The 20,075-nt window shown below is 43.3% G+C and overlaps 1 protein-coding gene across 6 annotated transcripts in view; it reads right to left on the bottom strand.

The window, feature by feature from the left end:
* The window catches only part of KMT2E (lysine methyltransferase 2E (inactive)), an 82,321-nt gene that overhangs the window by 18,269 nt on the left and 43,977 nt on the right, over positions 1-20,075 (bottom strand). For 5 of the 6 annotated variants that reach the window (XM_054987813.1, XM_054987818.1, XM_054987815.1 and 2 more), the window contains 6 exons: positions 19,643-19,760; positions 18,089-18,198; positions 13,963-14,227; positions 10,697-10,795; positions 948-1,112; positions 89-397 (listed from right to left, as the gene is read on the bottom strand). In XM_054987813.1, the coding sequence (XP_054843788.1) occupies positions 89-397; positions 948-1,112; positions 10,697-10,795; positions 13,963-14,227; positions 18,089-18,198; positions 19,643-19,760 (1,066 nt within the window). The remainder of the gene's footprint in view (positions 1-88; positions 398-947; positions 1,113-10,696; positions 10,796-13,962; positions 14,228-18,088; positions 18,199-19,642; positions 19,761-20,075) is intronic. The other variant, XM_054987819.1, reaches the window with a different exon arrangement.

Here is a 20,075-nt window from a genome sequence, read left to right on the forward strand (position 1 = left end):
ATCCCAAATCTTCCAAACTGATGCATTTTATTAAAACGCTTACATGCATTTTAAGGAAAGACTGGGTTATGATTAGAAGGGCACATACCTTTTTTGTTTTAGGGTATTTAGTAGGGCATTTATTAAGTGCTGGAGCTTCTGGTTCAGCCACTATTTCGGCCACAGTTGTCTCTGGTTCAGGCTCAGCTGAAAGTGCTGCGTTTTCAGGTTCATTGTGCTGTGAACTGATTTCCACATCAGGAGAGGACGGCTGAATGTCTGAACACAGGCTAACTGTTCTATGCCTCCTCCGCTGCTGCCCGATATGAGTTCTGCTACGAGAGAAACTTTTCCTCTGTTTTGTCCTATTGACTTTGGCAGGAGTTGGCTTGGTGGCAGTTTCCTCCTTTGCTGGTTCCTGGTACGATAAAGGTACGATAAAGAAGTCAGATCAACTGCACATCTTCTGTAACTGAAAAGAATCCCCCTCTTTCCCCTTATGAAAAATCCTACACATCTGAAAGGGGTGCTTTTTAAAAGCACAGATTGCTGCTCAAACATCTGTGTCAGTTTTGATGTTCTGGCTGCAGTAGCGTAGAGCAAAAACTTCTAAGGAGGGAACTGTAGCTGTAATAGGTCCACAATACCAAACTTTCAGAAGATTTGAACTTCTTGTCCAGTGTACATTATTACATCAAGTAACATGTAATGTTCAGCAGTGGATGACCCAGCACTGACATTAGAGAGAGACTTATTTTATTGAATGATATGCAATTGGTCCAAATAGGATTTTAGAAGGTTTTCAAAAGCAACTGCCCTTAACGCTCTTCTGTGCCAGCACAAACCTTGATGAAACAGAATGAAGGGGTCCCCTGACTTGCCCAAATAATAAAAACTGGCACTAGGTAGCTATGAAAGCCATACTCTCTTAAACCATCTTAAAATTTAGTGAAAGTTATTGAAACTACCTGAATAAATTCGTTGTCACTGATGATTGGTGCATCCTTGCATTCGGCCTTAACTTCCGTTTTAGCTGTACTTATTCTTTCCAAAGCCTGTTCTCTTCTTTTCTCTCTCTTCTCTAACCTGGCAAAAGCTTGAAGGATTGCTTCCATTTTCCGCTCTTCTCTGGTCTGGAGAATGGAACAAACTATTAATTTCCAAAGAATTCATATCTAAGACAAATTACTTACAATGTACATATGTGAAGCATGTCACCGTTACAAATATGTTTCTACATGAGTCAATTTCAGGCAAATTGGAACTGGGGTGTTATTTGCACAGACCAGTGTTGGACACAAACGGGTCAGAAGCATAGTCCTGGGCCCTAGGCAGAGCAGCGGCTCCTCCAAAGGAACGGCTTTTCTGTCTTCAAAGAAAGGGAGGACGATTTTTTGCCAGCTTTCTGCCTCCCGCTGCAGACTCCCAATGTGCTCCTCACATCTGGGTTTAGGGAACTGCAGAAGCACAATCTGGGGGGTGGGGGGAGCTGAAGGTTACAGAAGGCTGCAGCGAAAGCAAGGAGGCTGGGAAGCCACCTTCCTTGGGCTGCTCAGGATCCAAGCCACAGAACTGTGTCTCCACGTGCTGAATGTATTAGTAGTACTCCCAAACACCACATCTAACCTCCATGCAATCAGTTTACAAAATATTTTGAATACCATCTTCTCTATATGTCTACTAAAAATACTAAGTTTTTAAAATACAGTTGATTCAATATTTAATCAGTATAGTTAATTTCAGCTTGTGAGCAGAAGTACTGAACTGAAATAATTTAGGAGTGGGGTGAGGAGTTTACTATTTACTAACGGTTTAGTTTACTATTATTACGATCCAGGATCAAAATCTAAGTCAGTAGAATACAATAATATATGAGAGATACATTGATTACACATCTAGCGTATCTAGGGATTGAATACAACAATATACTTAAATAAAACAGTTAAAATGTTGTTAAAATTCCTTAAAAGAAGTTATAATATTCTGTCTGATTAGACTAGCCAGGGCACAGACTCTTGCGACTTGGGCGGCAATTTCATGACAGCAGTCAGCTAAAAGGGGACTGGAATAAGATTGTTTAGACCTGCCTGGGCGGGCGGCAATAATTGGTGTGATGTATTTTATTTGGATCTCCTGATAATACTGGCAATATAAAGGAACATGCTCAATTGTCTCTAACAGTCCAGACTGACCGGGGCGGAGACGATTTACACACGCGGGATATGAGCCTATCTCCCCTCCAAAAGAGCATTCAGTTCTATTTACTAACATTTAAAAATTGAAAGATCGGCCACAAAGCAGTTTAATCGCCACTTCCTCAGGCATTAGTGGCAATGAATTTATACAGGCAAAATACAAACACTTTTAAGATTTCTCCAGCTGAGGAACAATGTAATAGTACTCCTAATTATACTACTGATTATGTAGGAGGACAAAGTCTGAGGGGAAAACTTTGTTTATCAAAGTCTAGAGAGCCAGATTATTGACAATGACAGAGTACCAAAGAGTAGACTTTGTTGAGTGTGGAAAATTCATTTATATAAATCTGCCAAACAACAATTCTTGTCAGTGACACACACACAGAAATACTGATTATGCAGAATCTCCTTGCTTCAGCCTACAGAGCTTCCCTCCAACTTGAACCTCTCTTCCTTCGGAGAAGGATCCAATAAACTTGGAGGAAGTCTTCAAACTCTTGCTTAGTGAAGGAGTAGGTACAGGCCACTATCTCCCAAAACTGGGGAAAAAAACCTAAGCATGAAGATAAGCAAGATCTTTGGCTGTTACTGAGCAACTCATAAATCTTGTTCCAGAATACCTCAACCTTTGCAGTACTGTTTGGACAGAAACTGTCTCATATAGTCACAATAGGACTAAAAGCATAGTTGGAACAGGATTAGATCCTACCAGCTTTTATCCTGGTGAAAAAGGAAGCATAGGGTCCACCCAAAAGACTATGTTGGGCATTATGGAATCTGCATAGACAAAAACCGTGTGGGATGAGGGCTATAGTAAGGAGTAGAGGTGGGCACGGACCGGAAAAAGGACCTAAATTTTATACGGTCTGGTTAGGAGTAGCTCCCCTGCATATTTGGTCAATTTTGGACTTTGAGGAGGACATTTTAGAGCACCTCAAAGAAGGCGCCTCCTTCCACCCCATTTGTTCCTATTGTGAGGAAGAACCTGACAGCACATGGATAATCACATAGACTCTGCCTTGCCCAGTGTCAAATCTCGCTGAAACTTGGGGGGTCTTTAGGGGACAGTTAGGAGCGGCTCCCCTGCAAATTTGGTCGATCTTGGACTTTGGGGAGGGCATTTTAGAGCACCTCAAATAAGGCACCCCCTTCCACCCCATTTGTTCCTATTTGTGAGGAAGAACCTGACAGCATATGGAAGTTTCCTGGGGGCAGCCGCTTTGGGGGTCTGTAACTCAGACCTCTGAAATGCTATCTTGGCCAAACTTGGAGGGCGGCTGGAGGAGAGCCTGCTGAAGACTTGCTGCGAGATAGGCATCTGTGAGTGTGAAGGGGGTGGTCCCAGGGCCCCTGGAAGTGAGAGACCACAGACCAATGAACTGGTCCGCAAACTGGGGCAGGTCCGTGAAAAGTTCATGGTCCGTGGAACGCAACAGACCATGGTCCGATGGTCCGTGGGTTTTTCCCGGTACATGCCCACCTCTAGTAAGAAGAGGAATAGGTTGAAAAGGAATAGGTTGAAACTGAGTGAAAAGCTGGCTGGATCCGGCATACAAGTTAAACTTAACTCTTCAATAGCACGTCAATGGTAAACAAAATTAGCCACATTTAAACAATGAACATACCCTCAAAATATGTTATATATGTCTACAGTATACACAGGAAGTTTAATTAACTAATGCAGCAGATTGTTTTAAATAATACCATCCCGGATGACCTGTTAGGGGTCTCAGCCAACAACCTCCCACTTAAGGAGTGGATCTATAAGTCAGATGGATCGGCTATCAATATCAAAATCTAAGGCAGCTCCTTGGTATAAACTAATCAAATTTGACCATTCAAAATCTCCCTACCTAGCCAGTATTTCTCATTACAACCTCAGAGTCTTTCACTGCCTGTGCTTCCAAATGATGCAGACAGCTCTTTTGGCAGGGCGTTATTCTCACACCCCTATGGAACATCGCACCTGCATTTGTGGATTACCTACAGTGGAGAACCTTTCCCACTACCTACTTTATTGTCCATTATATAGTGTACCCAGAGCTAAATTTTTGGCTAGAATCCTATCAGTGACAAACATATACTCTGAAATCGAGAAGATTGTGTTTTTGTTATCTGACACTGATAATCATGTGTCCTATAGAGTCTCTAACTTCGCACTCGCAGCCAAAAAGATAAGATCTAAGGTGGTACTGAATGAGGCTGCTTCGTGACTCCTGGGATAATTTGGTATACTGTATTGTTTTAATGAATTTTAGTATCTTATATAAACTGTGATAAGGGACTTAATTGTTTATTAGTCAACGTTTGGTGAATTGTGACGGCCTATGGCTATAGACAATAAATGCTTTCGACTTTGATTGTTTTACATAAAAGTATTCATAATCCACGTTTTGAGCAAGTAAAATCTTGCCTAAAAACCGTATTTATTAACCATTCCAAAAGAGAAAATATTTCAAAGAAGTTTTTTACAACAATCCCAAGATCATCCATTTTTCTTCAAATAAATTGTGTAGCATCTCCCAGCTGCATTTTTCATCTCCCCAAGAAAATCTTCGCCTCTTGATTAAGTTAGGCTATGCAGCTGGCTGAGCTGGCTGTAGTGAGAAAGCATCACCAGTCTGGCCCTCCTCCTGCCTCAGGAGACAGCAGTCACAGCACCCACCTACCTCCACACAGAGCTGACCTTCCCGAACTCTGTAGTCAGGGCTGCAAAACAGCAGGCATGCCCAACCGGCGGGGAAGCAGAACACTTTTACTGGATTCCACTTCTTTCAAAGAACTCTCTTTTGCCCTATATATGGTTTAATGAGGCACTTTGGACAGTGAAGCAGGTGGGCTAATGTCTAGCACGTGAATGGAGGAAAACTCGCTGCAAACATGACCCAGCACAGTCTAGAGCACACAGTGGTAACTTTTCTGTGACACTGATGGCAAGAGAGTGTGATCACATGTCAGTCACTATTACATTTGCAGAAAACAGTCCGGCAATCTATGCCAGGTAGCAAGGGAGCCTCTTCAATATGACCTCTGATGGCATAAACCTACAGCTTTCAGGCTAAGCATCCTCCTACGATCGGAGCTGCTATTTCTGAATGGGCATGCTCTGCAGGCCCAAAGGTCCTGTTCCTGCAGCCTTCTGAAGTCCCTTTAGGGCTGTAGAGGAAAACCAAGACTGGCTGTTTGCTTTGGGGAAGAAGCAAAGAGGCACCAAGAGCATTGCATTAGGGATCACTGATCTTAAACTCATTTCAAGTGGGGATTTGGACCTGGTTTGGGGATGGATAGTTTTGGTTGCTCTGGTTAGTGACCTCTGCTGGGGACAGACAGAGGAGTGCAACCTTCACTTGAACCTCTTAGCAGCTTTTGATACCACTGACCACAGTGTGTTTCTGGACCAGTTAGCTAAGGCAGACATTGGAGGCGCCCTGTCTGGTTCTTTCGTATCTCATCAGTGGACTAATTCTATAAGGAAGGCCCACTTCTCAACCCCACGGCACCAAAAATGGGGGTTCCATGGGGCCTTCTGTTGTTCCCATGCTATTTTAGCATCTACATGAAACTACTGGGTGAGATCAAACTGGATTCTGGGCTACAATATTGGGTTGGATCTAATCATCCCCCAAGGAGCCTCCCTCCGGTGTAAGGGGCCTTCCTCCAACTTTAGTGGTTCTTCCTCCAATGGAATTTACTTGGAGAAAGGCTTACATTGGAGGAAGGCTTCAGATTTGATCTCAAAGGAAAGGTGGGTTATAAAAATGTACATAAAGTCTGTTCAGTGGAGTGGTAGGACAGGGACAGGATCCACCCCGCCATCAGTCTGCAGGCGACACTCAGCCCTACTTCTCCTTTGCACCTAAGTGAGACAATGGATATGGAAATGAGGCGGAAGAAGGCAAATCAACCACATCTATGCAAGACTATCGTGCTGTAGGATGATACGGCCAATCAGTCAAAGATTGAGGAGATCGCCTATTCGGGATGGAGTTGCACTCCCCCTTACAAAGCAGGTATGCTGCTCAGGAGTGCTTTTCAATCTGGGGCTGCAGAAAGAGATCGCCTCTCTGGCACATAAAACTCGTAACTGGCTCATGAGGTGCAACCCTTCCTTGCTAAAGCCCATGACTTGGCAACAATTAGTTGTCCGTACTCTGTTTACATACAGCTTGAATTTTTGTAATATGTTTATGTGGGACTGCTTTTCAGGACTGTTCAGCAACTTCATTTGGTTCAAAACATAACCGTAGGGCTCCTAGAAGGTACTAGTCACAGGTACCATTTCTTGCCGCTTTTAAAAGTTCCATATTGGTTGCCAATACAGACAACAACTCTGTGTGGACACAATTCAAAGTGCTAGTTATATAACGCACAAAGTTATTACCCATCCAGCTTCTTGGTGTCAGGAAACAGGGCGCCTGAAGGCGCATCTCATCCTGTATGAGCCTACCCAGCAATTAAGACAGGACTGAGTGGCCTCATTTTGTGTGTCCCTTTCATAGGCTAGGAAAGCAAACACCAGAGACAATATTGCCCTGCCACTGCTTATGGTGTCATGCTAATTTGTAACATGATTGTGGTAACTTCCACCTACACAAATGCTGGACACACATGATCTAAACTTGTTCCCCATAGGTGTGAGTAGGCTACTCAGGATACACGAGTCCTTCAAACAATGGCAAATGTTTTCTTCATTCATCACAGATCGTATGAATGACCAGCCTTTTCTCTATCATATGTTGAAGAACAGAGAAGGTCAGAAAGTATTTTCCAACATGTTCCAATATTCATTCATTCAATAGATTTGCATCTCAGCACTCTATCCAATGTGGATCTACTGGGCAACTACATCCAAGGTTAAAACATCAAATATAATGAAGCCTCAGATGAAATATATTACATAACAAAACAGCTAACAAAGAGAAACACTCTCTAGCCATCAAGATAAACTATATGAATAATAACTGTTTTTCACATCCCAGATAAATTGCGTGGCTTTCCATCAAGATGCCAGCAATTAATGGGTGAGATGGATTTCAGCAGACGTCCACAGCCTTGGCATCACTATGGAAAAAGCCCTCCCTTGTGGGTCCACCCATCACAACTTAGATGGCAAGGGAATATAAAGAAGGCCCCAGGAGACAATCTATCTGTGCACTGTCCATGCAGATTCATATCGGGGAAGAGGATGCTCAACGCAAACCACTGCAAGTGTAAGCTCAATATTGCAGGGCAAGTGATTTCTTGGCTTCTGCAATTTTCTAAGTATACAGGCATATACACACTTGATGAGCAGATGTTTAAACACTGTTCACTTAAGTAAGGTTGGTTCACAAAATTGCGCATGCACACACACAATTTCATTATAAGGAAATAGGTACATCAACTATAGGTGTATCCGATTATCACCTCAGACCACAAACACACACACACACACCATTTTATGGGCATATATGCAGACACTCAAATCATCCTCTACTGAAAAAAATATATGCCTTTGGGGCCAATAAAAATGAGTTTGAACAGGAAAAAAAATGCCAAAAGAGCTGGATCTGTTTTCCAGGACACAAAACCTATGATTTCAAGGTCTCAAACCCTTGGGCTTTCACAAGCCATGGGCTGCACTGCAGGCATTTTATGTGACCTCACGCTTCCAGCCCACATAAGAAGCAGAAGCCAGGCGGGGCCTATCCTTAGACATCTGTCAAAAATCCCAAACGCCTTAGTGCAGCTTTTTGATTATATCACCTGACTCGTTGCTCTCCACCCTTGCAGGAATCCAGATATCTGTGCACAACATCCACCACCAAAGAATTTCCCCCTGGAATTACATCGATGTTTTAAAAACTGAATTTGTCTTACAGTTTAGGAAACTGTATGTTTCATTTAATTTTAGTTGTTTCAACTGCCCCGAGGGATTCCAGGATAAAATGGAAGAGTTGCTCAGTCTTCACATTTATATTTTTCCCAAAGAAGGTAGCTACATAATATGAATTACAACTGTTGTGACATATATATGGGCCAGGCCTCAAGTACTCTTCTCTGACAATGTGTGAAATCTCAACATCTTTGAAGAATGGGACTAAGATGTTCCATATGCTCTGAAGCTACCGATAAGTAAAGAATTAAACTATAAACCATATTATTTTGGATTAACATAAAGCTCCTGTACTGCCTGGCCTAATTAGCCAAAACTTGGCACCTTAATAAACCAAAACCACATTCACCCTAAAGACAGCCTGGAGGCCTGAACTCAGCCTGCCCTTTAGGACGGCAGCTCCACAAAGTTTGATACAAACGTCCAAGTGCCATGCCACAGATTCTCCCACCCTCCTATCAGTGGGGACTCTGTTACTACTTTTGACTGTATTTTTCAGGAAATGCTATTTCCGACCAGGCATCACGCAGCCCTGCATGCAGGGCCTTCGTCACTTTACACAGTAGACTGAAAAGACTGTGGTGGGGGAGAGATGAGAGATTGATAGAGAAAAGGAGCAGAATCAGGAAAAGTTTGTCTCTCCTTACTGTGTTAACAATGTGTGGGTCTCACAGAAAGACAAGAAGAGGAGAGGAAAATAACCTGATGGAAGGGTCTTAAAGGCAGAGAAAATACCATGGCAAAAAAAGACACTGAAGCAGGTAAGTATATGCAGGTGGTGGTGGGGAAGAAAATGTGTAAACACGACAAAAAGGCGCAGCCTACAGAGAAGGATTGCACAGAGGAGGAAAGATGTACAGCAGAAATTCAGGAGCATTAAACTGCAGACCATGAATGGTGAGACACCCTACAAATAATGGAGAAGTCAGCTGAGACCTGGCACAAAGAAACCCCCAAAATCACCAGTTTGGGAAATCAGTCTGATAAGAGTATCCTCCAGAAAGAAATCTCCCTCTATCTTGTGGGAGGGCAGCGAACTCGGCTACAAAACAGGAAAGAGGGAGAGTCCACATTCCTCCCCAACTCTCCCGGACTTAACCCAAGAAGAGTCGGGGCATGCCTCAGCCTGGGCAGTCTGGAGACAAGGATCCACTCCGTATCAGCCGCTTCTCAAGGGAGACTGGACTTGTGGGATGAGCTTGGAGTTGGGAGAGATGCCTGGCCCCACCTCCTTCCCAAAGAAGCCACTCCCTGCAGCTGGTGAGGGGTGGGAAAGGCGAGGCAGGAACACCTCCGAGGAAACCAGCTGGGCCTTGTTGTCCCGGGAAAGGGATGGGGATTCCCCATTAGCAAGGGCAGGGCTCTCTTTCGTGGAGACGGTGTTTGCTGCAATGAGTCAGGGACCAGCTCCAGGTCTATGTCATTACAGGGTGGAGTGCTGGCAAGGAAGCTCAGCCAGCCCAGGAGGAGGGGAGTGGCTGGACAGTCTCTTACAAGTCAGAGGTGCCAGTTAGGAAGAGAACCAGAAAGAGGGTAAATGGGAGTGAGTGGAACTCTTCCCGCAAGCTTGCTCTACTCACACTGAGGTGGCCTTTCCCCAGGGAGTGGAACAATGGAGGGAGTGGCGGCGCCAGAGGGGACCCCGGTTCATCAACACCTCACAGACATCATCGAAGGTTCAATTTGAAATGGCGATACAAAGGAAACAGAGAGACATGCAAAGACACAGGATAGGAAGCAGTCAGCTTTGGGGGGGGGGGGGGAGAGGCTTTGGCAACGCTCAGCAGGAAGAGCTAGTGAAATCTCCCCAAGAGAAGGAATGTTGTAAAGGAGGGAGAAGGTCAGGGGAAGCTATACTGGGGCAAGAGAGAGGCAGAGGAGCTTTTAGAAATGTAATTGCTACCTACCTGTCATATTCAATGGAAGCAGAGAGACTAGGGTAGAAGATTTAGGAGCTTCAGCAAGCAAAGGAAACCAAGCAGCTGCTACAGACCAAAAATTATATTCAGGAAGGAGACATCAAATTGTCTTTTGCCCCCCGAAATTTATCTGCTGCTCGGTTGCCCTCACAACGCCACTTTACCTTCAGATTCTCCCACCTATAGCACCTCACACAAGTTACAACCACAAACGTAAGAGCAAAATCCAGACAAATGTGGAAATTGTGTGTGGGTATGGAGGGGGGGGGGGTCTTGCACTTTTTAGAGCATACTTTTAAACATGTATTTAAGTGTTTGAACCTTTTGTCCTCTCTGTATGGAGAAAGATTTGCATAATCCATGGAAATTTATCCAGTTTAAGTAGCTGCTTTTGGAAATCCTGAAGGCAGCTATGCAAAATAACTGCAATAATTAAGGTAAAACAATAGTAAAGTAAGGTACACTGTGACAAGAACTTCAGCAACAAAAACCATAAGCAGACCCTCCATTTTCAGAGGGTAACAATCAAGGCACAAATGGCAACACGCCCACTCACTCACCCAACCACTCATACACTTTAGATATGGTTAGCGTGTATCAGGAGCAGATTTCAAATATTCTCACATTCTAAATACCTAAGAAAGGCAGCAATGATCAGCATGGGAAGAGCAGCTGTCACTCAACTCTGGTGACAGCTTTAAGCGGCTACTAGCTTCCCAACTTACCATCTTCCTTTTCCTTTCTGCAATCTGCTCCTCTGATTCCATTTCTACTTCATTGCTAATAGGAGTTCTCTCTTCTATATCATCAATAAAATCTGGCTCCTGAAAGATGGAAATGACTGCTTTACAGAAGCTCTACTGCTGCTGCTGCTGCTGCTATGACCTAGGGAGCTCTACAGACTACACAATATTAAGAGACCTCACAACTGCAACATCAGACAACTGGTTATCCAGTGCAACATGCAAAAACTGGACCTCACGCTTTCACAGCCCAAGAAATAAATATCTTGACTAAACTGTATTTTTCATTCCTATCATAGGCAGTAAGTAGCCCAGTAAGGTTTGATATTAATTTGTTGGAACACAGGCAAGCTACTTGCTCCATGACAATTTTCCAATGTGTTGAGTGTTCAGCTATTTTAACTAGCCCAGGGGTGTATCTTAGCAGGAAGTTTTGTCTCTGAACACTGGTAAGTCAGACTACTTCTAGCATGCCATCTGAAGAATATAAGGTAGGTCTGATAGACAACTCACGAGCAATCCAGATGGGTTTCATCTCCCCCCCCCCCGGTCCTCGCCCAAATGTAGCATTTGTACAAAATTGACTACTAGCAAATTTCTCTAAGACTTTATCATGGAATACAATAAGTAAGGTGCCCTATTTTAATGCAGCTATCATTTAATACTAGCAACTTCTCTTTCAATATAGAATATTTCATATGATCAACTTCACAGTGAACAAATTTTGAGCTACAAAGCCAATTTTCACAAGTACTAGATTTTAACAAGAGTACAAAAGGATATTTTTATTGTGAAAAAACTCATCAGAGAAAAGGAATACTGCTTAGGGATGTATTAGCAACACCCCCCCCCCAGTACAAATGATCTCTCTTCTTGTACTTTTGTGACTATCACATTCTATTTCCCACATCAGTAAAATATAAGCATACTTGCATACAAACCAGTTTAGCTACCAACAAACATCTTGTGCTCCCTATGACACGACTTTAGTGGCACAGCTTCCCGGCAGTACACTTGACCTTAGCCAAAAGGCCGAGAAGCGATCCTGGCAGTACCAGTTCCTCCTTCACAGCCCCTTCTCTCTCATCTTTGTCAGTACTACCCAGAGCATTTTAATAAGCAACATCTGGATTTAAAACGGTGAGAGGGACTGGACATGTGTCAGAGGATACCTGCCTGAATCCCACCCTCTCAGATGGGGAGAGGAGTACTTGCATGTATGCACACAAGAAATGCAAACATTTATTTATATCCTGTTTTAAGCCAAACCTGATCCCAAGCAATACAGATTTGTCTCTTTTACGTCTGTATTTAACTATTTTTAAAAACAGTGGTGGTCTGAAAAAAAAAAACACCCCACCTTGGCCTTGTTCTAAACTATGGAGTGGGACAATACAGGATGACTGCACTAAGTGGAAATAAGTGTAACTGCCTCCACAGTGGCAATTTTATATCAGCATGAAAAAGTGCCCTGAATTAAGAATTTACTCAAAGTGCAAACATGTTCTTACCAGAACAATAAAGCCTGAATACGTTGTTGCTGCAGATAAGCCTCTGTAAGAATCCCATGCTGTGCCTTATGCACTCCGTTGGAAAGCAAACGACGGCTTTGACTACTTAGATGTCTTTATTTCTTGTCTCACTTCTAACTGCTTATGGGGAATTAAAGAGTTGTGGCTAAGGCTGGCTGAGAAGCAAGCTATAACAGGTCTCTCTCTGTTTTGCAATCTATCTAATGAGACATTTGTAGTACTCTAGTCCCCCAACCTTTTAGAAAGTTAAAGTGACATGACTGACATAACTTTATTTCAACAATTGAAATTTGGAGAATTTTCACTTAGGACTTCTTCCTATAGTGTATTTCTGTAATGTAGAATTACAAGCAGGAGACCCACAAGGACTTGTGGAGGACATCACATTTCCCCTTCCCTACGAATTACTCTCTCTCTCTTCCCTGAAAGCCACCATAGCCTCATCCCTTTTCCTGCTTCTGTCTCTTTTTCCTACCCACACAGCCTACCTTTTATCTGCCTTCCATCTTCGGCCGTATTTTTTTTACTTACTTCATTTATACACTGCCTTTCTCCACAATGGAGATCCAAAAGCAGTTTACATCATTCTCCTCCACTCCATTTTATGCTCACAACCATCCTGTGAGGTAGGTTAGGCTGAGACTGTAACTGGGCCAAGGTCCCCCAGTGAGGGTCCATGGCGGGGTGGTGATTTGAACCTGGATCTCCCTCTAAAATTATAACCACTACACCAAGCGCAAGCAGTCAGTCCTCCCCTCAAAGGTCAAAATAACCCTTGAAAGGGCTCTGACACCCCCCAACTGAAACCAAGGCTTGAAGGCTAGCAATACCATGTGATTGCCAAGCAACAGCCACTAAAGACATTTGCTTCTTAAAACTACAGCAGCTGCTTCTGTTTGTTCGGAAAGCTTTAACCTCCCGATGTATTTCTTCCTTGCTTTCTTTCAATTTTCCGATTTTTCTGAAAATCGGGGGCTTTTCTAAGGCTTGCAGAAAGAGCTCTCTTGTCTCTTTGTGACTCCAGTCTATGGATTTAAGTATTCACAGATTTGGCCATGTTGAGAATTAGACATACTGCTGATTCCTACATGGTGTTTATATGTCCAATACTCCCTTGAAACAACATCCTAAAAATGTTAGTAAACATTTTAAAACAATCTATACGCAATTAGAAGCTTCCTGCTTTACGTAAACTTAAGATGTGAAGATGCTTTGAAAAGGGAACAAATCTTTTACCTAAAATATATCCAGTAAGAACTGCTGCATAAGCACATTTATGTATACATCCATAGTTTTAATGTGGCGTCAGACTGGTTATTTTGAGCTGCAGATCAACAAAAGTACCCTTCCACCAGTATTCATGTCTTTGTCATGAGGCACAGCATGCTACTCTTACTTAAGCAATCCACAAAAATATCTGAAGCAAGCATTTCAATCCTTTCTGAAATAGGTAAACAAGGACAACTAATTACAAAGAAATTAAGCTGAGATAAAATCCCATTTTATTATAAAATAGCTCTGGGGCTCCTTGCAGGACCGCAAGCTCTAAACGTACACAGAGCTCCTCAGTCCACAATGCACACGCGCCCAGGGTGAACGGGGAAGCGAATGGTGCAGGATCTCTGCACATACTTCAGAATAATGGGTTTTTACATCTCTGCCTCAGCATACTATACTTCCTTAGTCAGGTGAACTCTAGCACATATGCTGCAATACCTGATTGTTTGAGATGGACAGCCTAAGGGGAGAAAGTTTTCTCTGTCTGTTGTCTGGAAACTTTGTTTTGGTGGCCGCTCCTTCACAATCCATGGTGATGTTCTGATTTTGGGTCTCCTTTTCTTTTGAAGCATCCCTTTCTTTTTTGCCCTTCTTCCTTCTAGTTTCATAACCAGTATTTAGATTTTCTGTAGGTTCAGAAGCTCGCTTAAGAACTGGGCATTCTGGATTTTCTTTCAGGCAAGCACAGTCCACTTTGTATTTGCTAAGCAAAAAAAATTGAAAAGTAAAACGTAAAAATCTTGTAAATATAACTGTTGGATAGTTCAACACTGTTAACACAATGGTATCTGTTGTTGTGTTGCCTGATCCTAACTATGCATGCTTTCTGTGCTTACTCCACAGAATTCACTAGAAAACAGGGTTGCGCTTACCTGTAACTGCTGTTCATCGAGTAGTTTTCTGCTCAGGCACAGATGGAAAGTGCGCATACGCAGGCCATCTGCGGACAACTCAAAGCTCCTAGAGGCGCGAGGCGCTCACCTAGCCTTTTCACGGGCTTTCCCCCCAGGCACGGCTATAAAAGGTGGAGCGAGCAGCTCCCTCCCTCAGTTCCCGAAGCCGCTGGTGTAGAAGGGAGGTAAGAAAAAAGCTCACAGTGGGGAAGGAGGGAGGGATGTGTGCCTGCACAGAAGACTGCTCAATGAACAACTGTTACAGGGTAACTGCAACCCTGTTGTCATCGCTGTGTCTTCTCTGCAGTCCCACATGGGAGATCACCAAACTAACCTACCCAGGAGGTGGGCGTGAAGCTCTTGATGGAAGAGACTCTCCAGGACAGTCTTGCCTCCTGTCGTCCCTCCTGTCGTCCACGTCAATGGCACAGTGCCTGATGAAGGTGGATGGTGCAGACCAGGTGGTGCCTTACATAATTCCGCTAGAGGGATGCCCAAGTTGAAGGCTAACAAGGTGGGCTGAGCCCTTACAGAGCCCACTCTTAGGCGTAACGGGCATGGTTGTTTAAATTGATTATAACAATCCTTAATGAGCCAAACTATCTAATTTGAAATGGTCTGCGCAGTGACCTTCAGACCCTTTAGGCCTTTTAAACGAGACAAAGAGATTAGGGTCCTTTCAGAAAGCAGCTGTCCTGTCGAAGTGCACAAAACACATTTAACATCAAGGGTGTGCAAAAGTCTCTGTGTCAGACGTAGGAGTAGGGAAAAATACCGGTAAAATACTGTCCTGATTTAAGTTAAAAGCGGGGACAACGTTTGGCAGGAAGGGGAGGCTTGAACGGAGGACCACCTTATCTGCGAATATTTTAATGAAAGGAGAGTCATGTCTCAGGGCTTGCAGTTCACTCACCCTCCTAGCCAAGGTTATAGCTATCGGAAAGGCTGTTTTAACTGTCAGAACCTTAAGGGAGCAGGTAGCTAGTGGCTCAAAAGGTTTACACATGAGTGAAGTGAGAAACAAGGAGAGAGTCCACTGGGGAATCAGCCTGGATGCTGGAGGATATCGGTTTGCTAAACCTCTAAGGAAGGACTTGTATTGTGGCTGGGCAAAGAGAGATTTCCCATTTATATCGTCACAGTAGACCGAAATGGCTGCTAGGTGGACTTTAATGGAGGAATTAGCCAAATCTATCCTTCAGCTGGACCAAATAGTGCAAAACAGATGACAGTGAGGCTGAGACAGAATTCAAGTTGCTGCTGGCGGCCAAAAGAGAAAATATTTTCCATTTGGCTGATTTCTTGATGGATGGTGTCCTAGGTTCCAACAGGACCTTTTGGACTGGGGAGGAGAAATTCAGTCCAGAGGAGATATGAACCAGGCTAGCTTCAGAGTGTTCAGGTAGTGTAGGAGAACCACATCATCCCGTACCAGGAGTCTAAGATTGCCCCATAAATATCACTCTCTGCCTGGGAACCAGGGATAACTTCTTCACACTGGCCCTCAGGTCAAGCTGGTGGAGGATGATACGGACCAGAGGCGTGTCCTGGGGCGCAGAGTCTCTGGAGTGGCCCACCAGAAGCCGATCGTCAAGATAGGGAAATATGGTATAGCCTTTTTCCTTGAGATGGCTTACCACTACTGCTGTGATCATCGTAAAGATTAGGGGTGTGAGCTTCGGGTATCAGATTCGGGTAAAGTACCCAAATCTGGCCCAATTCGGGAAGATTCGGTATTTCCAAACTGGGGCCAGCATGCTGGGCCCGATTTGGAAATACTGAAGCAAAGCTTTCCGAAGCCATTTGGGTCACTTCAGAAAGCTTTGGGAGCAGCCGTGGCAGCACTTTGCTGGCTGTTTGCATTTGCAAACAGCCAGCAAACTTCTGCTGCAAATTCAAGCTTCCTGCACTTTTCTACCATGGGGGAGGAGTGAGTGACTCACTACAACCTCCTCCTTCCTCCTCCCATGTGGGAAAAAAAGTGGGAAGCTTGAAAGCAGAAGTTTTCTTGCTGTTTGCAAAGTTGCTTGCCAACAGCAAGAAAAGAGCTGCTTTCAGAGATTCCCGCCTATTTTTGCAAATGGGAGGGTAAGGAGGGGTGATAGTAGTACAAGGGGGAGGAGGGAGGGGGAACAGAGAAGGGAGGGGGGAATTAGGAGTGTCCAATCCTGCAGCTGCATCCTCCTGCCAGCCAATGGACTGGATTATTTTATTGGATTATCCAGACTCTTTCGCACCTAATTCCACGTGAATATGCATTGGAGTTACTATGTTTGCACTTGGCTGTTTGCCTTAGCGGTTTATAGCTTCGTGCATGCTATTAATGTACTCTCAGAGAATCTATTGCTGCTTTGCACTTGGTCGCTTTAATAAGCTTGTTTGTAGGTTGTACCTATTACAGTGTTTCTTTCTAGTATTAATTGGTAAATTGTTGCTTCATCCCTTGGTTGTGTTGTTCACTTCCACACTGGTGATGGTGGCAATGGAGAAATGGCTTAGAAGTTGATGTCTTATCAGCATGCTTTGACTTGAGCTTAGCCTTTTTTGTAAGCAGCTCTGACTGACACCGAGCTGGAACGGACCGGTCCTTCTGAGGGGTGACAGGCGTCAGACATCCTAGAGGAGCTAAAGAGGCCCGTTCTGGGCGCTACACTCTGTTACCAGAGTCAGTAGAGCAAGGCTGACTCCCAAAGCGCCACTTTAAGTCCCAATGCCCTTTCATGGCATGTTTTGGGCATAAACTGCAGGCTTTTTTGCTGCAAGGTGTCATGGTCCTCGCCCAGACAAAGGCATCTGTCATGCCCATCCCACTGTGTCATCTTCGTCCCACAATGGGAACACTTCTTGAAGAGCGCCTTCAATGTCATGGAATTGAAGGCCCTAACTCGCATCTATAGTGATGGAACCAAAGGTTGGAGAGAAAACGTGTCCTTCTTCAGCGGCGGCAAAAGAAAAACGGAGGGAGGGAGCCGCTCGCCCTGCCTTTTATAGCCGCGCCTGGGGGGAAAAGTGTACAAAAAGGCTAAGCGAGCATCTCGCACCTCTAGGAACTCTGGAATGTCCGTGGCTGGCCTGTGCATGAGCAGTTCCCATGCGGGACTGCACAGAAGACACGATGATGAACTGTAGCATTGGTTAATCTTCACAAAACAAACTGATTTTTCAAATAAAGTACTGGATGTCAACTCGACTTTACATTTTGCCACCGATACCAACCATCATGAGCCGAGATCCAAAAAGAACGTGCTGCTAGTTCCATGCACCCAAAGTAGCCCTGTTCTTCTGTTTCCCAAACTGCTGCAATTTATGCTCCATCAAAAACAACCACTGGAACTGAGGAAAGTCTCAACGTCAACTCACAATGTGACAGTTCGGGTCTGCTGTTCAAAAAAACCCCAAAAGTTTTGTCTACAGCAGCTCTTGGATCTCTGTCCAATATGTGCAACAGTGTTCATTAACAATTCACACCAAAGACTGACTTTGTATTCCTAAAGGCATTTGTATCAAAAAAGCAATTGATTCCCTGTGACTACTTGTGAAGTGGGCTTTTAAAACTACGACATGTTTACGGTAATCAATTACTGCAGCTTTAAAATGCAACTGGAACAAATATGCCAACATCATATTAATAAATAACATAGTCCCGTTATCTGATGTTCAGTCTCACTTACCAATTTCCATAATCAAAATCAAATGCAATTGTTATTTCTGTTCCCTTTGGAATGTTTTGGGTAGAGTAGATATAAAGATGAATTGTTCCATCTTCAATGGCATGTCTAACCTAAACAAAGATTAAGTGGCAGAGTTACGTAGTCTCAGTGCAATACAAAAGAAATTCTTACATTTGTTCCACTCAAGTAATTGCTTCTTTACTAAAGGCTACGAACAGGTGATTAAAGAAGAAAGCATGTATGTAACTTATAAACTAGCCCCCAAAAGGCTATCCTAGCCATACATTTGTAAATAAAAAATTCTGCAGAATTCTGATGAGTTCCTTTAACTCCTACACACAGCATTAAAAAATGAGTCTTAAGGATATAATGCAAACATCTTATACGTAACTGCCCTATACTGTTTTTCTTAGCTCCCTAATTTCCAGAAGGAAGGAGGAAAAGGAGTAGGGTGAGCTGGCAGAGGAGGCTCAATGGCAAATCTGGGTTTGCCTCTGTGTATTGTGTGAAATGGCTTCAAAATAAGTAAGCAAAGTTACTTATTTATAAATGATACACATGAAAAATAAAACAAGCTGTTCACTGTTGACTGATATGAGATGCCTGAATTTTATATAGGGGAAAGTAGCAAGTGGGTCCCAAAGAGTAAAGTGGATCCCACATCAAGATCTGAGATCCTCTGAGTTCGTTTCCTCAGAAGCCATCTGAGGTGAGAAAGCAGGAGACAGAAATAAAACCAAAGCATTGTTTTACTTTTAGATGACAACCTTGCATTCCAAAAAGTTAGGAACTAGTTAAGTGGCAACCTGTTTTATCTTCACAAACTTCTCTCATAACCAAGCAGCTTACTACTGCATTGTAAAATGTTTCCTGAAACTCATTCTGGTTTCTGTTACTATTATTCGGACTTAAACTTCTGTTCGTCCCAAAAACTCAATACAGTTTCTGACAGAACCATCATTCACAGAACAAACTCCAACTCCTATGTTCCCCTCCTCCCCATCCACATATCAGCAACTGATGCGCCCATATTTTCTGTGCGCAAAGCAATTCAGGGCGTAAGTAACTGTGCAGCGCCCCCTTCCTTTCCCCTCTATAACATATGCCTGACTTCAAGGGGTTGGAGCCTATCTTGGACTGAAAAGAACAAGTTAATGAAAAGAGATTTTTACTACACTCCCCTGTAGCCCCCCCCCCCACCACTGACCCTCTAAAAAGCTGCATGGGACCTCTTGTAGGAAGTGAACGGCATCAAAGCCCCCACAGTGAGTTTACTTCATCTGCAGTTCAACATAATCCAATTCCACTTGGTTTTTAATGGTTCATTAAAATGAATAACGCAGGTATAATATTAAAGAGTATTTTGTGGTACAAAAACTAATTCCATCTTCATTTCTCACTAGTATCAAAGCATGGCATTTGATGTCAATTGTTTCCCCTGATGCTTTAGAATTTATCAGCTACTGGGAAACAACCAATTCAGACGAGTGGAACGTAAGGGCCTGCTTCGCAGAACGCAATCCAGAAGGCATTTTAAAATTCACAAAAGCCTACCTCAGCATTGGGTGTACAAGAACGTCTGATAAATCGAGCTTCATTTCCAAATGTTCTTGCATCAACACACATTTCTAGCCCATGGAATTTAGAATAGAACAGGACAAAGGGGTATGGCCTAAAAGAAAAAAAACACCCTCATAATTTAAAGTATTTGATACAATAAAAAGACTTCATTTTATACTAACATAGAAAATCTTGTATAAATTAGGAGACATAAATATTTAAATTATAAGATGTTTACCTCCCCTCCCCCCTTACTGATAAAGTTACTATACCAAACAAACTGCTTTCTAGATATACTATCGAAGTGTTGGGATTACTCACAATGAAAATTAGCTTAATATAGCAAACGTTTTATGAAATGTTCATAAAATACTGAGTCTGTTGAGCCAAGCATCCTTTGCTGTACATATACATGGAGCTCTCCTAG

This window comes from Eublepharis macularius, chromosome 9 (assembly GCF_028583425.1).
Source record: "Eublepharis macularius isolate TG4126 chromosome 9, MPM_Emac_v1.0, whole genome shotgun sequence".
Lineage (NCBI taxonomy): Eukaryota > Metazoa > Chordata > Lepidosauria > Squamata > Eublepharidae > Eublepharis > Eublepharis macularius.